At 37.7% G+C, this 21,088-nt stretch overlaps 1 protein-coding gene across 1 annotated transcript; it reads right to left on the bottom strand.

Moving 5' to 3' along the window:
• Nucleotides 1–158: 158 nt before the first annotated feature.
• On the bottom strand, nt 159–20,961 carry LOC113236549 (dihydrolipoyl dehydrogenase). Its single transcript, XM_026472678.1, has 12 exons — nt 20,843–20,961; nt 19,565–19,687; nt 18,742–18,978; nt 17,503–17,643; nt 17,112–17,277; nt 16,338–16,495; nt 13,447–13,583; nt 10,441–10,528; nt 8,739–8,840; nt 8,471–8,608; nt 1,854–1,943; nt 159–721 (listed from the first exon to the last, which is right to left on the bottom strand). Exons 1-12 carry the CDS (start codon nt 20,882–20,884, stop codon nt 656–658), a joined length of 1,488 nt encoding a protein of 495 aa, XP_026328463.1. The 5' UTR covers nt 20,885–20,961; the 3' UTR covers nt 159–655.
• Between the last annotated feature and the right edge of the window lie 127 nt (nt 20,962–21,088).

Genomic DNA, 21,088 nt, shown 5'->3' with positions numbered 1-21,088 from the left:
CGTCATTACTTAAATATTTTTTTTATTATGTACTCATTTTGTTACTGACGTGATGATTACTAAAATAAACTATCACATTTTTTACTGACTGATCCTGCTTTTTTACATGTTAGTTGCTTCAGTTATAATATTTTCTGCAGCAAATAACGGTGTACTTCAAGGAAATCGCTTTATGTAGTAATATATTGCATTGGAATCCTTGTGTATGTATAAATAAAACAAAAATTTTAGATAATACGTCCGTAACTGTATTTCTGTAAACTATTTACAAAAGAAAATAAATACCGATAGTATTAAATTCACTTGCAGTAAATGCAAGACGAGCTGGGGATCTCACAATCGGAATGCACAATCGCAAAACATTCAGAAATAAATGTGCTACAAATAAATATTATAGATATCACATTCAAAAAACTATAAAACCGGTTAATTACATTTTACATTCGTCAAGTCTTACTTGGATGATACGCTTATGGATTGATTGAATAGACTAGGACTATGGATGGGTCGGAGAAGTACCGCGTGAGGTGACATTAAATTACTTATAAATTACCCAAATATCTCCTCATTCAGATTCATACAAGATTCCTTACATTCCGTGACAAGCCTAGCCTAAGTGCCCCTATGGGACACCGTCATATTTGTTTAGGTCAAATTAGAAGTTGATAGCTTTGCCAAAGTACGCCATAAGGTTTGCTTCGCGAAGAGCTTCAGCGCAAGTCTGAAATTAAAACAAAATTATTTATTTACTTTTTTTATGTACCAAGTGATTTTACCTGGTGGTAAGTGACACGCCTGTCCATAGCAGTTGCAGTGCCACTCAGAGCTTTAAATCGGAGATCTGGGGGCACTGCCACTGTACCCGTCACCCTGAGGCATAAGGTGACAAGTTCAATGTGCCTGTAATTTCACCAACACCCTTACCCTTCAGAACCGGAACACAGTAATGCTCACATTACTGCTTGGCGGCAGAAATAGGTATGGTGGCAGTACTTCCTTGGACGAACTCTTTCACAAGGAGCTCTACTAGTACTAAACTATTAATTATTACAAAAACCAAACAGTACAATATTGCTTTTAACCCACGACGCGACTACTGACGGGATTTAATTTATTCTTGTGTTTTGTGTGGAAGGTTAGATTTCTATAAAGTATATGAATTGGGGGTTTTTTACGTGAGAAATAGCGAAAGGCATGATATACACACACTAGCAGATTTAACGAAATACTAGAAAAATCTCAAAAATAATGCAAGTTGTTTTCAAAAATCTGGTCGGTTATTGTATTTGTATTATCTTGTATTTTACGTCTAATTAAAAAAAAGAATCGATTTCATTAATTTGTTTTGATTTTCTACTAATACAAGTTTGTCGAGTGGTTAGAGGTTGATTTTGCGTTCTTTTAAATTTCGAAAAGTTTAGTTGAAAAACTGTTTTATATATACATATTTATTTTATTTAATATCATAATGTTTTAACTATTATTTTTTTTTTTGTGATAATACTTTACTAGTTTGTTGTTACTATTACATATACAACGATCGTACAAACGAAAACGAAAAAGTCCAGCCAGAATGAAGGAATTGTTCTGTGCTTTTTTAATATATTATAAATATATTAAAGTTTGACTTATCTAAAAGTTAAACTGTTTTTAAATTGCAATTTTTAAATTTTTATCTGTGTAAGCTTTGTTAAATCTAAAAAATGCATTTTGAATTGAATTTTTTTCTGTAAAGGTTGAGTAAGGCTGTACAAGTGTCTCCTTATCATATATTTTCACTTTTTTGTTCCGTTGAATGTACCGGTGCGTGTATATAACATAAACCCTGATAGAAAAGAACTATGTATACTCACGGGATGCGCGTGGCACACCCTCGCTACGTCCTCTGCGGCGGCGCCGTACTCTTGCGCCAGTACAGCTTCGTTGATCAGCTCGCCACCACCCTGTAGCATAGATATTAGATTCACGTCAAGCAAAAAAGTTTCATTACGATAATAAAGTAAATCTACTTGCGATACTAATTATTATCTGATGAAATTGGAGATTCTTCATAAATGATTTTATGAAGTTTGGCAACTGCTGTACATTACCTTTAAATAATATAATTTGGGAGGGCCACTGTCGTTCCCTAAAAACAAGTAGATCATAACAAAGTATCAAAAAATCGTTGAACTGTGATAAAACCTAGTTAAAATTAAAATACCTCTAGTCAAGTGCTTAATTTTAAGCCGTTAATGAACAACGATTACTTTCGTGACAAATTTCCGATTGACCGCTCTTTCGTATGTGGAATCAAAATTATTTCGACACCTTCAGAACAAAAGAATGTTGTAAAGGAATGTGTATTGTATAGGAATTATATTCCGTCGTTTCATTCTTCAGATATGATATAATAGCCAAATAGATGTTTAGAGCAGAAAGTTTTGAAATAAAGCACATCAATTACTACTTATGATTAACTTTCACAGCGTGTTATGGAAATTCATTCGAAGATACGACCATCCTCTCACCCTGCTGCTCATAATGATAAAGTTTTGTAAAGACATAACTACAAAATGACCATAGATATGATGGCTGACTAGGGATGGGGTAATCGTTTGGAAACTCTAAAAACTGTGCTAATGTTATCTAGTAACCAGGGTGTACTGCATGGTAAGTAGTATCTTCGAATGAAGCGATTCATATTATATCAATCGAACTTCACTTAGGTAAGTTCGTTTGATACGTGGGGCGCACTATAAGTTTCCGGAATGAATAAGAAAAAAATACTACCAATGGTCAGAAATGAACTTATTGTTTCTCAAAATATCGAATGAACCAATTTTGAAAACATTTATGCCACTCCTCCATGACAATTTCTGAAACATATTTTCATACTCTTCGACAGCTTATTCAGGTGATGAAAATCGTTGACCGCATAACTGGTTCTTAATTTTTGGGCATAAATAAAAGTCACAAGGTGCCAGGTCGGGACTGTACGCGTGATGGCTCATATGGATGGGTCAACGTTGTTCACCTTCAAAAATTCATTTGTCTGTCTGACCGTGTGAGAACTAGCATTATTGTGGTGCAAGATGATACGGCGTTTACGGTTATTTTTACGGAGTTTGTCAATAACTTCCGGCAAACAAATGGTCGTCTACCAATCACTATTTACGGCACAACGATTCTCCAAAGCAACAGTAGCCACGTGTCCAGTTTTATTAAAAAAGTAGCAATCATCCGCTTAGAGGCACTTTGCACGCGCGCCGCTTTGGTTGGTTTCGACTCATCTCGAAAGACCGTTGCTGCGTACGCTGTTTTGTTTTGGGCTCGTAACTATAAATCCATGTTTCGTCACCTGTTACTATGTCCCACACCAAATTTGGCGCCCCTTCGTTGAATCTGGTAAGCATGGCATTGCATCAAGTGACGCTGGTATATATGTCATTGTACAACTACCGACGAAAGCCAGTAATAAACTAGCTACGCAGTAGTGCAGTCGTTTCATTGCTACCTATCGACACTCCATCTGGCGACAAGGACGGATTTTACCCACAATTTTTTTTTGTGAGCAAGATGGACAAAGTTATTGGAAATATTGGAGTTTTTCGATCATGTGTGCAAGAATGGGACGTTTTTTACGGGCGATTAACACAGTTTATTAAGTTAAACAGTATTTCGAACGATAGTGCAAGTGCGGTATTATTAACTCATTTGTCGGATGAGTCTTACCGCCTGGTTCGGAATGTTGTGCACCCAGATAAACTAGAAGCTAAATCATACGCTCAGCTAGTTCAAGCACTCAACCAGCATTTTACTCCGAAACGGTCAACCTTCGCAGACAGAGCCAAGTTTTTTGAAGCCACGAAATCAGTGACGGAAAGTAGTCAAGACTGGGCAGCTCGACTACGCGGGCTAGCTATTAATTGTGATTTCGGAACGGAACTGGACGTACTTCTTCGAGATCGTTTCGTACTCGGTTTCAACTTGGGAACAGAACGAGACCGGCTATTCGAGAATGATTGTAACACATTGACGCTCGCGAAAGCTATTGAAGTGGCGCAGCAAGCGGCGTGCGCCAGGCAGGCCCGCACGCCGGTCGTCAAAGAGGAGCCCGTGTACCGCACCGCAGCGCGTGCTGAGCGCCCCCGCCGGGGCGACGGCGCCGGAGCTACGCGATGCTCAGTGTGTGGATTAAACAATCATGATGTGACAAGATGCAGGTTTAAAAACTACAAGTGTCAGAGTTGTGGACAAAAAGGTCACCTTAAAAAAGTGTGCAGTGGTAATAAAGCTAAGTTACATAATATCGGTACGGAAGCAGTGGAATCTCAGGAATGTGAGGATTGTAAGGAGTGTCAAATGTTTAATATGAGGTACGTAAATAGTAAACCTTTCAGGCTGTCGGTCGATGTGAGTGGAGTTCAGATGAATATGGAGTTGGACACTGGTTCTGGTTGTTCAGTCATATCCGAGAATTTATATATTCAACAATTTTGTTCCTTAAAATTGTATAAAGACAATCTAAAAATGTGTTTTTATACTGGCCATCAAGTCACGCCCCTTGGTTATTTTCTTGCTGAAGTTTTTTATGAAAATAAAACGGAAGTTATACGATTTTATGTTATAGCTAATGGGGGACCCCCCTCTTAGGGCGTAATTTCATGTCAAAATTTAAATTGCATTTGACCACCGAAATGCTGTGAGCATTCAAAGTGTCGATGTCGATAGTGTCAAAGAGATACGAGACCTATTAAATCAATATCCAGCCGTTTGGAAAGGCGAGTTGGGTTGTTTTACTAAATACGACGTTGAATTGCAGTTAAAGGATGATGCTAAACCTAAGTTTTTTAAGCCACGCCCAGTACCTTTTGCCTTGAAAGATAAGGTGAGCGCTGAATTAGACAGATTAGTAACATTAGGTATTTTAGTGTCGGTTAACCATTCAGATTACGCCACCCCGATAGTACCAGTGTTGAAGGAGAATGGAAAATTGAAAATCGCTGGTGACTTTTCCTGCACGCTTAATAAGGATCTTAAAATAGACAAATACCCACTGCCTAGAATAGAGGAGGTTTTTTCAAAATTATGAGGGGGGCTGCAATATACGAAAATTGATTTAAGCAACGCATACAACCAATTTAGGTTAACTAAATCTTCACAAAGACTTACTACAATCAACACTCATAAAGGTCTCTTTTCGTATACTCGTTTAGTCTATGGATTGGCCAATGCACCTGCTATTTTCCAAAGGGCTATGGAAACGTTACTGTCAGGGTTAGACGGAGTGAGTATATGGTTAGATGACGTTTGCATCACAGGTCCGACGAAAGAAATTCACTTGACGAGGTTACAAGAGGTGTTAAGAAGGTTGAATGAGTCAGGGTTACGGTTGCAAAAGGACAAGTGCGTATTTTTCCAAAACCACGTTACATACTTAGGTTACGTTATTGATAGGAGCGGACTAAGAACTTGTCCAAAAAAGGTAGATGCTATAATTAAAGCGCCGGCGCCTGAAAATATTTTAGGGATAAAAAGGTTTCTAGGCGTAGTAAATTATTATAGAAATTTTGTGCCTAACGCCTCATCTATGCTAAGTCCTCTACACGAGTTATTGCGTGGTGGCGTTGAATGGAAGTGGGGTGAGCGGCAGCAGGCGGCATTCGATAACATTAAGCGCGAACTAGCCAGCGAGCGTGTGCTGGCGCACTTCGACGCGGCAGCGCCGCTCACGCTGGCTGTGGACGCGGGCCCGGGAGGTCTTGGCGCTGTGCTCGCCACTCGTCGCTATCGGCGAGCGAGCGAAATTATAGCCAGATTCAAAAAGAGGCTACGGCAATAATTTTCGGCGTTAAACATTTTCACCAATACCTATATGGTAGGCAAAAACCATTTGTATTGAAAACCGATCACAGGCCGTTAATATCTATATTTGGCAAAAATAATGGAATTTCCGTAACCGCCGCGTTGCGTTTGCAGCGATATGCAGTTTTATTGTCAGCTTATAACTATACAGTACAATATGTAAGTGGACAAAATAATCAAGTCGCAGATTATTTCTCCCGCGCTCCGTTACAACAATCTATTAATGATGAGTTAGAACAGGAGGGAGATAGGTCATTCATGTTTTTAGATTCACGTGTAGAACCGGTTTCATTTTCTAGAATAAGGGAGGAGAAGAATCGCGACAACGTGTTATGCACGGTTATTAAATATATGACACACGGTTGGCCAAGGAAAATAGCTTGCAAGTCCATATTACCTTATTTTCAGTGCAAGACTGATTTAGAAATGGTTGACGATTGTCTGTTGCGCGGTCATAGAATAGTGATTCCATTTATTTTCCGTGAAAACATGCTAAGAGAATTACATTCGTCGCATTTTGGTATCGTCAAAACAAAAAGTGCGGCACGTAGTAGAATGTGGTGGCCCGGTATAGACGGCGACATCGAGCACTGGGTGGGTGCATGCAGCGCCTGCGCGGCCACGCGCCCAGCATCGCCGCGCGCGCCTCCCGCGCCGTGGGCGCGCCCACTCATTCCGTGGCACCGCATACATATTGATTATATGACGTTTGAGCAAAAGGATTACTTGATCATAGTAGATGCTTTTTCCAAATGGCTGGATTGTATTTATATGGACCGAGGCACTTCGACCTCTGCCCTGATAGTGAAACTTAAATCAGTTTTTTCTGTGTTTGGTTTGCCGAAGGTATTAATATCAGATAATGATGTCAAGATAAACTCGTTCGAATTTAAAACGTTTTGTAAAGCAAATGGCATTGATTACTTAACCTCGCCTATATATCACCCGTGCAGCAATGGTCAAGCAGAAAACTCTGTCAAAACCTGCAAGAAAATGCTAAAATGTTTATTTTCAAGTATTAATGGTAATCATAACTCCTTACAGGAAAAGTTGCTGGGTTTTCTGTTTGATTACAGAAATACTGTACATTGTGCCACGGGTCAAACGCCGGCTCAACTGATGATGGGTAGAAATTTGCGTTCGAAATTGGATTTGATTCTTCCACAAAGTAAGGGTTGTCTAGACTTAATTGAAAAAGGAACAAAATTAAAACAAAGTCAATGTTTCCGAGTCGGGGAAACTGTGTGGGCCAGGTGGTTTACACACAGGAAAATGTATTGGAAAGTTGGATTAATAATTAGTGTTAAGGGTAATCGAATGTTTGAAATTCTATTTAAAGATGTCAATGAAAAATGTAAGAGGCATGTCGATCAAATTGGAAAGTATACTGGTCAGAGCCCAAGTTCAGTATGTTGTAGTGAATCTTTACAAGGTGCCTCCGATACGCAACCGCTCATTCCTATTACAGATCAGTCTATACAAGCGTCGCAGCGGGAGTGTTGTTCCGCAGACGTAACCCCTGCGTATTCTCCACCTTCGTCAGTTGCCACTGAGGAAAATGAAGCAGTGGTAACCACGGAAGGCGAATATAATAATAAAAACGAAAATATAGAAGGAACAGAAGCGGAAATTGAGGAATGGGTGGAAGCTAGTGACGTAACAGAGGCTGGAGATACTGTGCAGACCGAAGGTCATGTGTCCGACCAAGTTACTTCCGAGTTAGGCGATGAAGTTAGTAGCAATTCAGTAGTTGAGCCGGTGGGTCGTTCTAGAAGACTTAAGACAAGATTTAATTATAAGCCGTATTTTTAATTATGAAAATGTTATATTTCGATTGCTTAGGTATATTGTATGGTATATTGTTATATATTGTATATTGTTGGCAGGTTTCTAAAGTAATGCGGGAGGGATGGTATATATGTCATTGTACAACTACCGACGAAAGCCAGTAATAAACTAGCTACGCAGTAGTGCAGTCATTTCATTGCTACCTATCGACACTCCAGACGCGATCCGTTTTTTGAGCCTCATTCAAACTGTGTGGGATCCACCGACAGCATGGCTTTTTCACACCCAAATTTGTGTAGTATTGATTGTATTTGACTCATGCCTATGCCTAAAGATGCCCGAATCTCATGGTATGTCACATGCCTGTCTGTTTTGATCATACGGCGCACAGCATCGATGTTTTAGATGTTCACAGTAGTGGACGGGCGACCATCACGAAATTCGTCACTGTGATTCTACACGACCGCGTTTGAATTCTGCAAACCAGCTATAAATAGTCGTCTTCCACGGTGCTTCATCGCCAAAAGCAGTTTGAAGATGAGCGAAGCTCCGCTGAGCTGTTACATTACAGTTAAAGTCGTAGAAAATCATACTACGAAAATTTTTACTCTTCAGTTTATTTTCAATGAAATCCATGGTGATGTAGACAACCAATATCTAAAATGACGCCACAAGTGACAGTCAGATGAAACAAACTGTATTCTACAGCCTAAGAGTTCCGTTTTCAAATGTTCAAATTACTTTTTAAATATTGTTTATGTAAGTGGCCAGTTCCGGAAACTTATAGTGCGCCCTATGTAACATATATTATAAAGCGTTCTACGATGGTACTCACAGGGCCAATGATGTGTGTGCCGAGGATGACGTCTGTGGCTTTGTCTGCGAGCACTTTGACGAAGCCGTCGGGCTCGCCGTTCGTTTTCGCTCTGGAGTTGGCTATGAACGGGAACTTGCCTACTTTATATGGTCTGTTCTGTAAGAAATACATATGAAAATACGCGTTACAAACTGCTTTAGACAGTAATTATATAATTTTAAACTTCAATTTAACAACTGACAGAAAGGTATCACTTATTTAAATAATAAATACAAAATAATGAAACCTCTTTTTTTAGATCTTCTTCACTTTTGCCGACCCAGCCAACCTCGGGAGTGGTGTAGATTACAGATGGAATAGCGTCGTAATTGAAGTGAGTGGGCATTCCCTGGAATTTATCCTAATATTAGTCTACTTAAAATTATTAATGTTTAGGACTGAATAGAAAGATTCCGAACCACACCTGGTGTAGTAGACTTTAAAGGTAATAAGAATTTTGATGTGAAACGTATTAGCGTTTCTACTTAAAGGTCCAAAGGAAACTTGTCCGAATTTATCGAGAAAACATGCACCTCTAAGAGCGATTGCGATTGCAAACGGCGACTTTTAGCAGCTACGCAAACGCGTGACGGCATCGATATAAACGCGCAATTGCATTGCTACACTTGCGATTTATAGGCGATTGCATCAATACAATCGCGCGTTAGCATCGATGCAGTCGCGCGTTAGCATCGATGCAGTCGCGCGTTTGCATCGATGCAGTCGCGCGTTTGCATCGATGCAATCGTGTATAAATCGCAAGTGTAGCGATGCAATCGTGTGTATTACGAACGAATGTATCATATCATCATGTTTGCATAACTGCTAAATGTCACCGCGTGTAACCCACTCATAGAGTGGTTACATTCGGCGATTTTTAGCAGCACATTTGCAGTCGCTAATCGTCTACCTTTATCGTGATGCGAGCGATTTACAAACACGATGCAAATGCATTGCCAACTAGCGATGCGCGATTGCATTAGATTTCGATATTAGACTCGTTGGTAATTACTAATTCTGTCATTCGAATGACAAATTAGTAACTTACTAACTTGCGTATTCGAATGTCTGAGTGATCATTCATTACTAATCCATAGATTCCATAAAGCATTTCTGCCTAGCCCTCGGGGACAGGGATATTTTGATATAGATATGGTGAATGGTTCCGAGTAATTGCGACATAATAATCATTCGACTCGTGTATCCGACGGAATGGCAGGAGGGGCATTCGGTATTGGTAATCATTCGACTCGATTGTGCTTGGATTCGATTTAAAAGAAACATTTGCCCATTTGAATGATTATTTAGTAACATTCAAAGTCGCGCATCGCTATTGCGAAAGTTTTTAATGGTTCAACATAAGCGACTACATCGATGCAGTCGCGCGTTTGTAACGATGCAACCGCCTATAAATCGCTAGTGTCACGATGCAAACGCGCGTTTGTGTATCGCTGCTAAAAGTAGCAGTATGTAAGCGCACTAAGGTTCAAAAGTTCTTCGAAGATATATAAACTTCCCCAAGATGATTTCGGCTAGCGCGTTGTAGTACAACCTTTCAGCTATAGGTTCTAATCTCTCGATGCGAGCGATTCATGCCCACGTACAACTCTCAGGTATATCTAATAAAGAGTATTGTGTACCAGCAACCTGCATTAGCTTCTCTTGGATATGGGCAATTGAATTTGAATTAGAGACGTTATTATAATGGTTCTGAATTATTGTATGAATAAAACATTCTATAATACAAATTTATAATTACAATAGCCCGCAGTAAACTTCTAACTCGCATTGGGCCAGGCTGGTGGTCTATGGCCTAAGCCCTCTCTTCAGAGGAGACCCGTGCCCTGCAGTGAGACGTATAATGGGTTGATGGTGTTGTTGTTGTTGAAAGCATATGTAAACCTAACCCCTGACTCTGCATTTTGTTATTTAAAACAATAATAAGTCACCTTTATTCCTTCGACGCATACAATGCCTTCGTCCTCAGCTTTGTGAGCCAACATGGGGCCGTGGATTACGTCACCGATTGCGTAGATACTGAAAGTGACAATATTGACTTTAATACGTATGTATTAATAACAGGAGCGTCAATAACAAACAATCTGGAGCTAATTTTTGCAATGAATTAATATGAATATTTATTAACGAGCGGTACGTAACAGCATAAAATTTTTATTATATTATTATTATTTTTTTTCAGACTGACTGAAAAATACATGTTAACCGCTTTCTTAATCTTTGAACAGCAAGTTTGTTTATTTTTGTGGATTTCCCATATCTGTGTATGTGCCGTTTATAGTATTTTGTATGGATTGCGTGGTAGGGAATAAAAAAGTAACGAGAAAGGTTACTCTCCGCGTCTCCCTAGCTTTAGATACTTCACCGGGCCCCTCATATGAACGGTCACATTGACGGAATGGCAACAAGGCTGCCAGTGAGGCGTCCGCTGATCCTCAGCGGCTTTGATATATGAATAGTTTTAATTTTCTTCTTAAGAATTTATACGTTACCCACTATTTATGGTGGTCGTGAATTAATATACAATGTGTTGATTTGCATTCTCGTCATATTTACAGAGGTCATTCTGTATCCGAAAGTAAACCCAAATCTCTAAAAAAAACCCTTCGTAAATTCCAATTTTTTATTTAATTGCGGTAAACAAATTTGATTCAAAGGTCATTGACTTGCACGGCACTTGCAAACATTTTGAACAATGACCTTAAATGCGCAGAAAGAAACGCATTTTAGATCCATTTAGTGGTGGGGTGCGGGTAGCGACGGCGGGAGTGTCGTATTGAGCGCGCGATTGGTAGATCAGTCGATCTTGCTTCCCGTACTGCGTTTACGTCACGCTGACATCCCGCATAGGTTCTATTCCAGTGTCACGAAATGCCACGTGGTTTGGTATGTAAACAAGAGTTAGTAGTGCAAAAGAACGAGTTAGTAGTACAAGTGCGTATCTATTCTTATGGCATGATGATAAACGTTTAGTTTACGCGGAGGATAAGAGTGTCGAAGTTTCTGCTTTCAAAGTTGTGAAGTCTAATGTTGAAACGAAACTCACGTGGGAATCTCTGCATAGCTGATTGTGGCTCCGGTACGGAGTCAGCTACCAGCTGTGGAGCTAGGTACTTCTAGCAATACTTTCATGTGACCTACAGTTGGTAAGTACCAAATCTAAGTTACAAAATTTTTCAGTCAACTTGTCTAAATAATATAAATAAATATTAAATTATAACAATACTAGTACATACTTTGATTTAAACTTTCACGATTTTCACACATTATTTTATTTTTAATTCGGGACTTAATCACGTACAAAACATATTTTATTTACCTCGACGTTTCGGGCATATTGCAACGTCCATGGTCTCGAAGGGACTGAAGAGGCGGGCACTTGATCTTCATTATTTATATGTGCACTAGAGTTCTCAATAGACCCACACACAACACTCACTTGTCGGGCGATATTGATGTCGTTTACATTTGCTGATAACTGGATCCCATGACAATGAAAGCTTAAAACCGTCTTCTCGGTTGAAATTACGGAGTTTTTTTAATTTCAATAGCTTCACGTACGATTCTACTATAGTGATGACGTTCTGTAGAAAGGATCTTGGGATTATCAAGCTCAATCCAGTGGTTTGGTCCTGGGGGTCTACACTCGATCTCCGTCCGAAACAATTACTGTCCAATAAGTAATATTCGACAAAATTAAAAGACAAGTATCAAGTATGAAGCTTCATTCGCATCACGCGTCTTTTCATTTGGTCAAGTATTGCCTATTTGGCAGTAATTGTTTCGGACGGATGTCGGACGGAGATCGAGAGTAGACCCCCTGATTCCAGCAAATGCTCGGCTATTGCAGAGACTTATCGAGCTGACGGTTCTTAACGTATCGTCATTCATTCCCTTCGATCACTGAGGTTGCGATATGTCCGAAACGTCGAGGTAAATAAAATATGTTTTATACGTGATTAAATCCCGAATTAAAAATCAAATAATACTAGTACATAATCATAATTTAAAAAATTGGTAAATAAGATTACGTATCTCTCGGTGAAGCAGGTGGCGGGGTCTGCCCTTGCGTGGTGCATATGAGTTGAGACAATTTTGCAAAACTTTACTAGATACAATTAGCCAAGATATTGAACAGAATATTTTTTTAAATATGTTTAGATGATTTAGCATTATTTCTATTATTAATTTCTTAAATATGGCGAGAATGCAAATCAACACACTGTCTTTAGAACAGAATATAACATTATAAGTGCTTTTAAATTATTTTGACTAACAAATACAAATGAACCTTTATTCTTATTCAACCTTAAAACTAAGTTCAAACTCATGGGAGATTACATGGGAGATTATTATTGCCCGTGTCACTACTAGGCCTGTCGGTAGTTACACGGGAGATTATTATTGGCCGTGCAACTACTAGTAGTTCTGCTGGTAGTTCCACGGGCAACAAAGGATAAATAACATAACCTCACTCTGGGAAATATCGGAATATTACTACCTCAACATGTCTATATTGTTCTGCTATACACCATCTAATGATAAAAACTGTCCCGAATTTTCACGGAAAAAAATCAAAAGTTAGTAATGTCTTAAGAGATCATATATTTTTCAGCTGCCCTACCAGAACATTTCCTATGTATGATAGTCTTCCAGCTTCTATTCCTGGTACCGTAAATTTCAAGTTTCTATTATCGCTTTTACAAATATAAATAATATAACCGATATTTGTATTAACCAACTTGTATCATAAAACTTGTGTATTTAAATATATCTAATAGTGTTTTGGTGTACCGTGTACTTTTGTATTGTTATAGAAATCAGAATAGACTAAAGAGCAGGGTTAAGTAGCTAAACGTGACGGTTGACTAGGAATTGGTAGAATTTTTCAATAATAATAATAAATAATTATGAATATTTCAAACAATAATACGCACCCAGGTATAGAAGTGGCAAACTTATCGTTGACAGGCACGCGGCCCTTGTCATCCAACGCGAGACCCACTTTTTGATGGCCCAAGTCCTTGGTGTACGGCCGGCGACCGATTGAGATCAATACTACATCTGCGTCAATCTGAAAAACATTATCACCTTCAGAGCTGATAACTCTAATTTTACTGAAAGTGTTTATAGGTGACAAGTTAAAAGTGAAGCGTTGTTATGGTGCAGAATTCAAAAGAACTGATTTTTTCTGCTAAGAATTCCAGCATATCAACAGTCTATTTCAAACCTTAAATAAACAGACTTCATTCCTTTATATGCTAAACTTCAAGTATAGTAGATTTTTGCAAAAACTACTTTATTATAATAGCACGTAGATCTATACCGGCACCTATACCTAAGCCATTGTTATCTCTAATTAACGAGATCATTTTACGTAAGCTATTCCAATTCACGTACTCTACAATCTGATGTTACTACGATCATTATTACGATCAATAAATTAATCTGTCTAATTGAACTAGAGATTCAGAGTTAATGTACCAGGCCATGGCTAAGAAATAGCATTAGGTTGTTTTTTTCCTTTAGCGTTGCCATGAATTGTAACCAAATATAATTATCAAATTATTCTACCCGTCATACTATATTTTTTAACTAGTATGTTGATTTAACCATATTATAAAGAGTTTGCATGTCACTGCCACTCGCGTTTCGAAAATTGTTAAATCGTATTTAATGATTTTTTCATAATATCAAGTGACGAGACGAACAAGTCGTGTGCCTGATGGTAAGCAGCACGCCTGTCCATAACAGTTGCAGTACCACTCAAAGCTTTAAATCGCAAAGATATGAGAAGCACTGTCACTGCGCCCGTTACCGTGAGACATAAGTTGACGATTCCCATGTGCCAGTAATTTCACCACCACCCTTACCCTTCAAAACCGGAACTTAGTAACGCTGTCATTACTGCTTGGCGGCAGAAATAGATAAGGTGGCAGTAGTACCCTGGACGAACTCTTTCACAAGGAGCTCTACTACTACTAAAAATGATTTATCTTGTGGTATCTGTACATGATAGACTCACGTTAACACCTTGTTACTTAAGAGCGCTAAGTTGCGGACAAATCTATTTCGTATTTTTCTATAAGTGGCTGTCGCTAGTGGTCAGTGTTCGGCTAATCTAAAGTTGAGATATACAAAAAGAAGTTTGCTTAAGTTTAAGCAAGAAATGAATTTAAACTTTGAGTCTACTTATCAAATTCTTGCTTAAACTTAGACAAAGTTCGTTTCATAAATCTCAGCCTTATGACGTGTTCTACGAAAACATACCATTAGTTGCTTGCAAATTTTGAAATTTAAATGTTAATTGTAGTAAGCTTGAATGTTTTAGTGAACGAACCGGTTTAGTGAGTGACTCTGTGTTGTGCAACATGCAATATCGAACATGATACACATGACAGATGTAAGATTTGACGTAACAACTTGAGAGTAAATCCGTGTTGTGGAAAATGGTCGATAATTATTAGTGTTAGAGATCAATCGGATACCGGTTATTCGGTGTGCGCCGAGGCCGGATATCCGGCCGCCGATTTCTGACCCACAGCCGTAAACAGTTTACAGCGCGCATCGCCGTGACTGATTGATTAGTGAATGATTGCACTTTGACATAAAAAAAAACTTATACGTTTCATTATTGTTTGGTACACATTGTATGTGAAGACAGTTTAAATCGATTGTAATCGCGATCCTTTCATTTGGTTGTCTGGCAATAACAAGTAGTACTTAAAATTTAACAAAGTTTGCAAGAGTTAATAGTGAAAAACAATCCTTTGAAGCTGGTCTTGTTTATGAAAATAAAAAGAAACAACTTTTACCACTTAATGCAGAAAAACTGGTCTTCCACCATAATTTGCCTTTATTGAATTTTGAGTACTAAATTTACAGACAGCATTATCTAACTTCATAGTTCTTTCAGAGTTACAAGTAATAAACAGATTGTCCATGATCCCGTAGTTGATTTTTATCCTATTACTATCATCTTTACTCAATAAATCAGTTTATTTGGCGTACTGATCATGAATTTTCCTCAGTTTTAAATATCCGGTATCCGGCCGGATATCGTTCTACTATTCGGCTTATATTTACTATCCGGCCGGGTACGGGATAGTTACCGGATATCCGTTTCATCTCTAATTAGCATATACTCGATGTGATTAGCTGACAACATACATCGAAAATGACATTGACCCAAACCTAGTAACCGTCATTAAAGAAGTAATAATGGGATATGATTCTTATATCAATAACGCACACACACACACTGAACATCGCTCCGCACTAAGGAAACCCTGTGTCGCGGGTGCCATGGACACACACATAGACAACCACAAATTACACCCAAACTTACGAGATAAATAAATGTAGATCATACAAATATTTCTCCCGGCCCGGGAATCGAACCTGGGACCTCTGCGTGGCAGTCCGGCATCGTAACCGTTCCGCCACGGAGGCAGTTAATCAATCAATAATAGGATACTGTACATATATTACAATTTTATCAAAAATTGTCCTGATTTAATATTTCTATAGTGATGTTCACTTTTACTGTTGAGATCAATAGTGAGCTGTACAAATTATAACAGATTCTACTCGCAACAGCAGCGCGGTGGCGTGGTGACGGAAACTAAACAGAATACTCAAAAAGTATAGCAGCGTGGTGAGCAAATCTGGCTCATTTAGGCACAGAATTAGCTGGCAAGTCTATGAACGATAAATTTAACCAGTAATTTTAAACAGATTGGTACCAGCTGTAGGCATTATTCTGTTATATTTAATTACAGCCACTGTGGTGAATAATCTATTTTCTTATCTTAGTTAAAAAATTTACATTTTCCTTTGCGCCGCCCTTAGCTGGCTCCACTTCAACTTTGACGCCGCCTCCTTCTTTCTTGACACTGGTCACTTTGGTGCCTAGTTTGAATTTCATTCCTTGTTTGGCAAGTATTTTCTGCAGAGTCTTTGCTACTTCGCCATCGATACCGATACCTGTAATAAATATTATTAACAATTTTTCTTTCATTTTTCAGATTATGAACAGTAAAGGTGGTTTTCTACCGGCGAGGTGCGACAAGGATTGAATTTTGTATGACAAAATTTTAATTCTCTCCTAGCCCATCTTCGGTGGGAATTGTCTTCAGGATTGACGTAACACGAGGCGAGAATTGAAATATTTTTTGATGTAATATTGAACCGTATTGCTGTCTACATAGAGTATTATACTCTTTAACGGAAACATGCAACGACGGAACCGTGAGATCGCGATGGCTGGCACGATCCATTATTGGCAATTTTTGATAGAAATAGGCCAGCGAGATTTCAATTCTCATCCCTCCTCGTCTCGCCTTGCCGGTGCAAAACCACCTTAACACCCTATTTATCTTGGTGAGTTCAGTTCCAAAGCAACTAAATCATCGACTCTATTTCCAAATATATAATTGTAATGTGGTTGTGTACTTGTTTCTGATATAGTTCGAAATAGATTGTGCTGTATGGGAGTGTTGAATTAATTAGACAATGAAAATAAATTTGCTCCTGCATATTCGTCTTGTAAATTTACCAAGCATGGTGGATTATGGCGTATATCTTTTTATACGTATGTTACCTCCAATGGATTCAAGGAACTCAATGGCAATGACTTCAGCGCCGAGCCTCTGGTAGACAGAGCCAAGCTCGAGACCGATGACGCCCGCGCCTATCACCAACATCTTTTTGGGTATCTTCTTGAGCGACAGTGCGCCAGTCGAGTCCACTATCGCCTCTTGATCGATCTGAATATTACAACATTGTGCATTGGTATATTTATAATGATAAATACTTTCTCTATTATGGGGACAAAAACTACGCAGACGTTCCTTCAATATTCATAACAACAAAAAAAGATTTTCGGCGAATGGCGCTTTTAGCGAATTACACTACATATTTTTTATTATAAAAACAATTTATTACTGGTAAATGAAGAATCGCTCTTAAATAAAATATATGCGAAAATATACCGTAACACCCGGGAACGGCGTCACTTCAGACCCGGTAGCGATGAGTATATTCTTCGTATTTACAGTTTCCACTCCTTGCTCACCTTTCACCTCTACCTTGTTGGGAGCTGCAATCGTTCCTACGCCTCGAAGAAGTTTCACCTGCAAACATGAAGTGATACATGGCAGAATTGTAAGCGATAATTTTTAACTACCTTAAAAAGAACATAATTTAATCTTCGATCTCGGGGTGTACTCCCATTCTCTGTCCATAACAATTACTGTCAAATAAGCACGGACTTGTATATTAAACTGGACCACACACTAAGTTTATAAAACGAGTCAAGTGAGAGGCTTCAAAGTAGTAATGCGTCTCTTTTTAATAGGGTGTTCATTCATGTTTTAGCCAGCCATATTGTTTTTAACTTTTTAATTTTTACAGAAAATGTGGCCGCTTATGGATGACCAAAACTACTAATATTATTTCATAATACATATATATACATACAATATATATACAATACATTAATATACTTAATTGATATGCCACTTCGTAATAGAAGGTTTCATTGTTGATATATATATTTTTGTATTATTACAGTAAAAGCATATTACCTTTAAGCTAATTTTATTTAAGCTAAATTTAAAAAAGTTAATAGACTAGACAGTGTCTAGATAGTGTACCTAAGATGATTATATTTAGCGTCGGCAACTTGTTAGACAAAGACAGACCACTACTTCGAGCTATAAATATAAAATAAACCTTAACATAACCCAATCAGGTGCAAATTTGTAATATTGGTATATCAAAGTGCGCAATCCAGTTTATGAAATATATAAATCTGTGCAAATGAGCAATACTTGGCCAAATCAAAAGACAATTTTGGTTGAATATTACTTATTTGAGACCTTAATTGTTCGGACGGAAGTAGAATTGGAGTAGACGCCTGGTTTCAGTTTAAAATAAAACACCCTTTGAACATGCATAATATTTAAAATTGTTGTATGAAATAGCCGCAACATACATAACAATTTATTCACAATCTTCAGGCAACTGAACATTGCTACTAGCTGCTTTATTTGTCCAAACAAACATTACATTCCCTAAATCTAAAAATATAGGTAAGTACACATGCCAGCACATCAAGCTAAACATTGACGTACCTTGTTTCGTTGCAATGGAGGCGATTTTCGAACAAAAATGTGTAGTCTGATGTGCCATTGTCCGTACAATTATAATGTGTAATTATTTAATGTTACCTTATTCTTCTGGAACAGCATAGCTATACCCCCAGTGAGGGCTTTGACTGAATTTACTTTGTACTTCATAAGCGCATCAAAGTTGCATGACACAGAAGAAACTTCAATGCCTCGATTTTTGAAATCATGCTGCGCCATATGCAGAAGATGTGAATTGTGAAGTAAAGCCTTGGATGGGATGCAGCCGACATTCAAGCATGTTCCTCCAAGGGTTGGGTCTTTTTCAACACAAACAGTCTGCAATCAAGATATACAATGCTTTAATAAATATTATTTCAGAGATACAGTTAGATAAAATGTAAGGGTCGTATTCTAGAACTCTACTCAATGCTCAAGTCAGGATTGCACTGGAAACACAAGCACTGGAAATACGACCCTAATGGCAGGGACTTGAGTATGATTTTGAGTGCTTTAATCCATACTCAAATCCTGACTTGAGCATTGAGTAGAGTTCTAGAATACGACCCTAAGAGTATGTATGGTAGATTTATATTGATCCAATAGCCGGATATAATGCTACTGGATGAAAGTGTAGGAAAAGCACATTTCATTAAGCTTGAGTATAAAATTTTTATTCTACACCCAGTCCAATCATTTTAAAGAATCTTGTAATATATCATCCACAATGCAAATATTTCCTAACATTCAATAATCACAAATAGAAACCAAATGAAAACCTTCTCCAGCTATTGGTTCTCAGCGATTGTAAACTTTTTGTTGCAGACCTCCTTAATTAATAGTTCCTTAATTTATTCTAAAAGTACTAAGATGAATCTACAGAATAATTAAATTTTCATACTGTCATTTCAAATATATAAGTTACCTTGAAGCCCAATTGTGCAGCTTTAATGGCTGCCACATAACCGCCAGGTCCTGATCCAATAACGACAATGTCTGCATCATGGGTAGTTGCATAGCCTCGTGATGCTAATCGGAGACTGCCATTCTGTGCAAGTATAAATTAAATAAGTTCCCCGTAGTCTAAAGCAAAAAGGAGTATGTTGAGATTCACTATACATAAAATAGGCGCTGCGACGTACAATAACATAAGTTAAATAATTTAAATCAAAATGGAATTTTAATTTTGTTTGTTTTTTTTAGTTAACTTCGTGATTTCTGATGTTATCATTATAAATTGTCAGTTAGCATGCCAATACAGGCCTTTAACCTGATTTTCATTCAATAGTCACAATTGGCATTGCAATAAATCTGTAGCAAATTTGACATTGTTTGAGTAACATAATAAAAGTCAATACTCTGTGATGTTCTGAAAGTGACAGTTTTGCTTAGTATTTATAGTAAGTATTACGGTTTGTATTAAATATTCTTTGAAAAAATAAAGGCAAAATAATCATATATATCAAACTTTTTCAAAGTTTATAACCCCTCAGGTCATCTGTATATCAAAGTAACTTCTGCTATGATAAAATTGACATTCCCAGTAACACTTTCACATGTTACTTAGAATAGTAGATTTTACAAATAATATATATATATAGTGGTAGGATGGGGTGAATAATTGCTATTGACATGCTAAATGGCAATTAATGAAGGCACTGATTGATGGTGGTAGTAGCACTGCAACATAAACAGAGCAGTTACTAATGAGATGTTGTAAATAGAAAGTGAAGTAATATAATCTTTATTACAGAAACCTGTCGTTCCTTTTCAAATGCTAAATGTAAGGTGCTAAGGTTAGATTAATGTGAAAGTTAAAAGCCCTAGATTTTCGTACATAAATAGTAAATATTCAAAATTGGTACTAAAATTTCATTGAATATGTACATGAATGTAATAATTTATTTACCGAATTGAGAATTGCTATGATAAGACTGATAAGATTCGTATAAGATGTTCGGTCACATGTTTGAAGGTCACGATAGCTTTCCTGTTTTATTTAGGCACAAGCATTCTACTAAAGAGATAAAGATAAATTAAAAAGGTCACATTCGCAGCAATGAAGATTTTAAAAGGAACTCCTAGCACTCGCGAAATAATTGAATATAATCGTAGCCACCTATATACGGGTTACGTATTGCATAACGTTTGGAAGATTTTGTGAAGCTTACAAATAAAAATTTAAATATGAAACAAAACTTACCAGTAATGGTGCGGATGCAAGTTTAACTAATTTATAACTCATACCTATGAATTGTTTAATTGCCGGGTAGATTTATTTGGGCGATGAAAAATTATAAAGCCCTGGCGATTCGGCAACCAAACGAATGTTATTTTTGACAGTTATTGTCAAACAAATTATTGCTATTTTAAAATATTTTTGTGCACTGTGCAGTTTATGCATTTAAAAAAAGTAAATTCACACAGTGTAAAATATTATATTATACTT

Source organism: Hyposmocoma kahamanoa, unplaced genomic scaffold (genome assembly GCF_003589595.1).
Source record: "Hyposmocoma kahamanoa isolate Upper Pololo Valley unplaced genomic scaffold, ASM358959v1 92, whole genome shotgun sequence".
NCBI lineage: Eukaryota > Metazoa > Arthropoda > Insecta > Lepidoptera > Cosmopterigidae > Hyposmocoma > Hyposmocoma kahamanoa.
Note: the sequence above shows the minus strand (reverse complement) of the source record. Positions and strands in the feature narration are given on the sequence as shown.

What these genes read in the sequence shown, in the direction of transcription:
- LOC113236549 (XM_026472678.1), bottom strand. Translation starts at nt 20,884, where the DNA reads ATGAGTTATAAATTAGTTAAACTTGCATCCGCACCATTACTG. An exon ending in TTGCATCCGCACCATTACTG is followed by an intron (nt 19,688 to 20,842) that starts GTAAGTTTTGTT and finishes ATACTTGCACAG; the next exon opens with AATGGCAGTCTCCGATTAGC. An exon ending in GGGTGTGCCACGCGCATCCC is followed by an intron (nt 722 to 1,853) that starts GTGAGTATACAT and finishes TTTTAATTTCAG; the next exon opens with ACTTGCGCTGAAGCTCTTCG.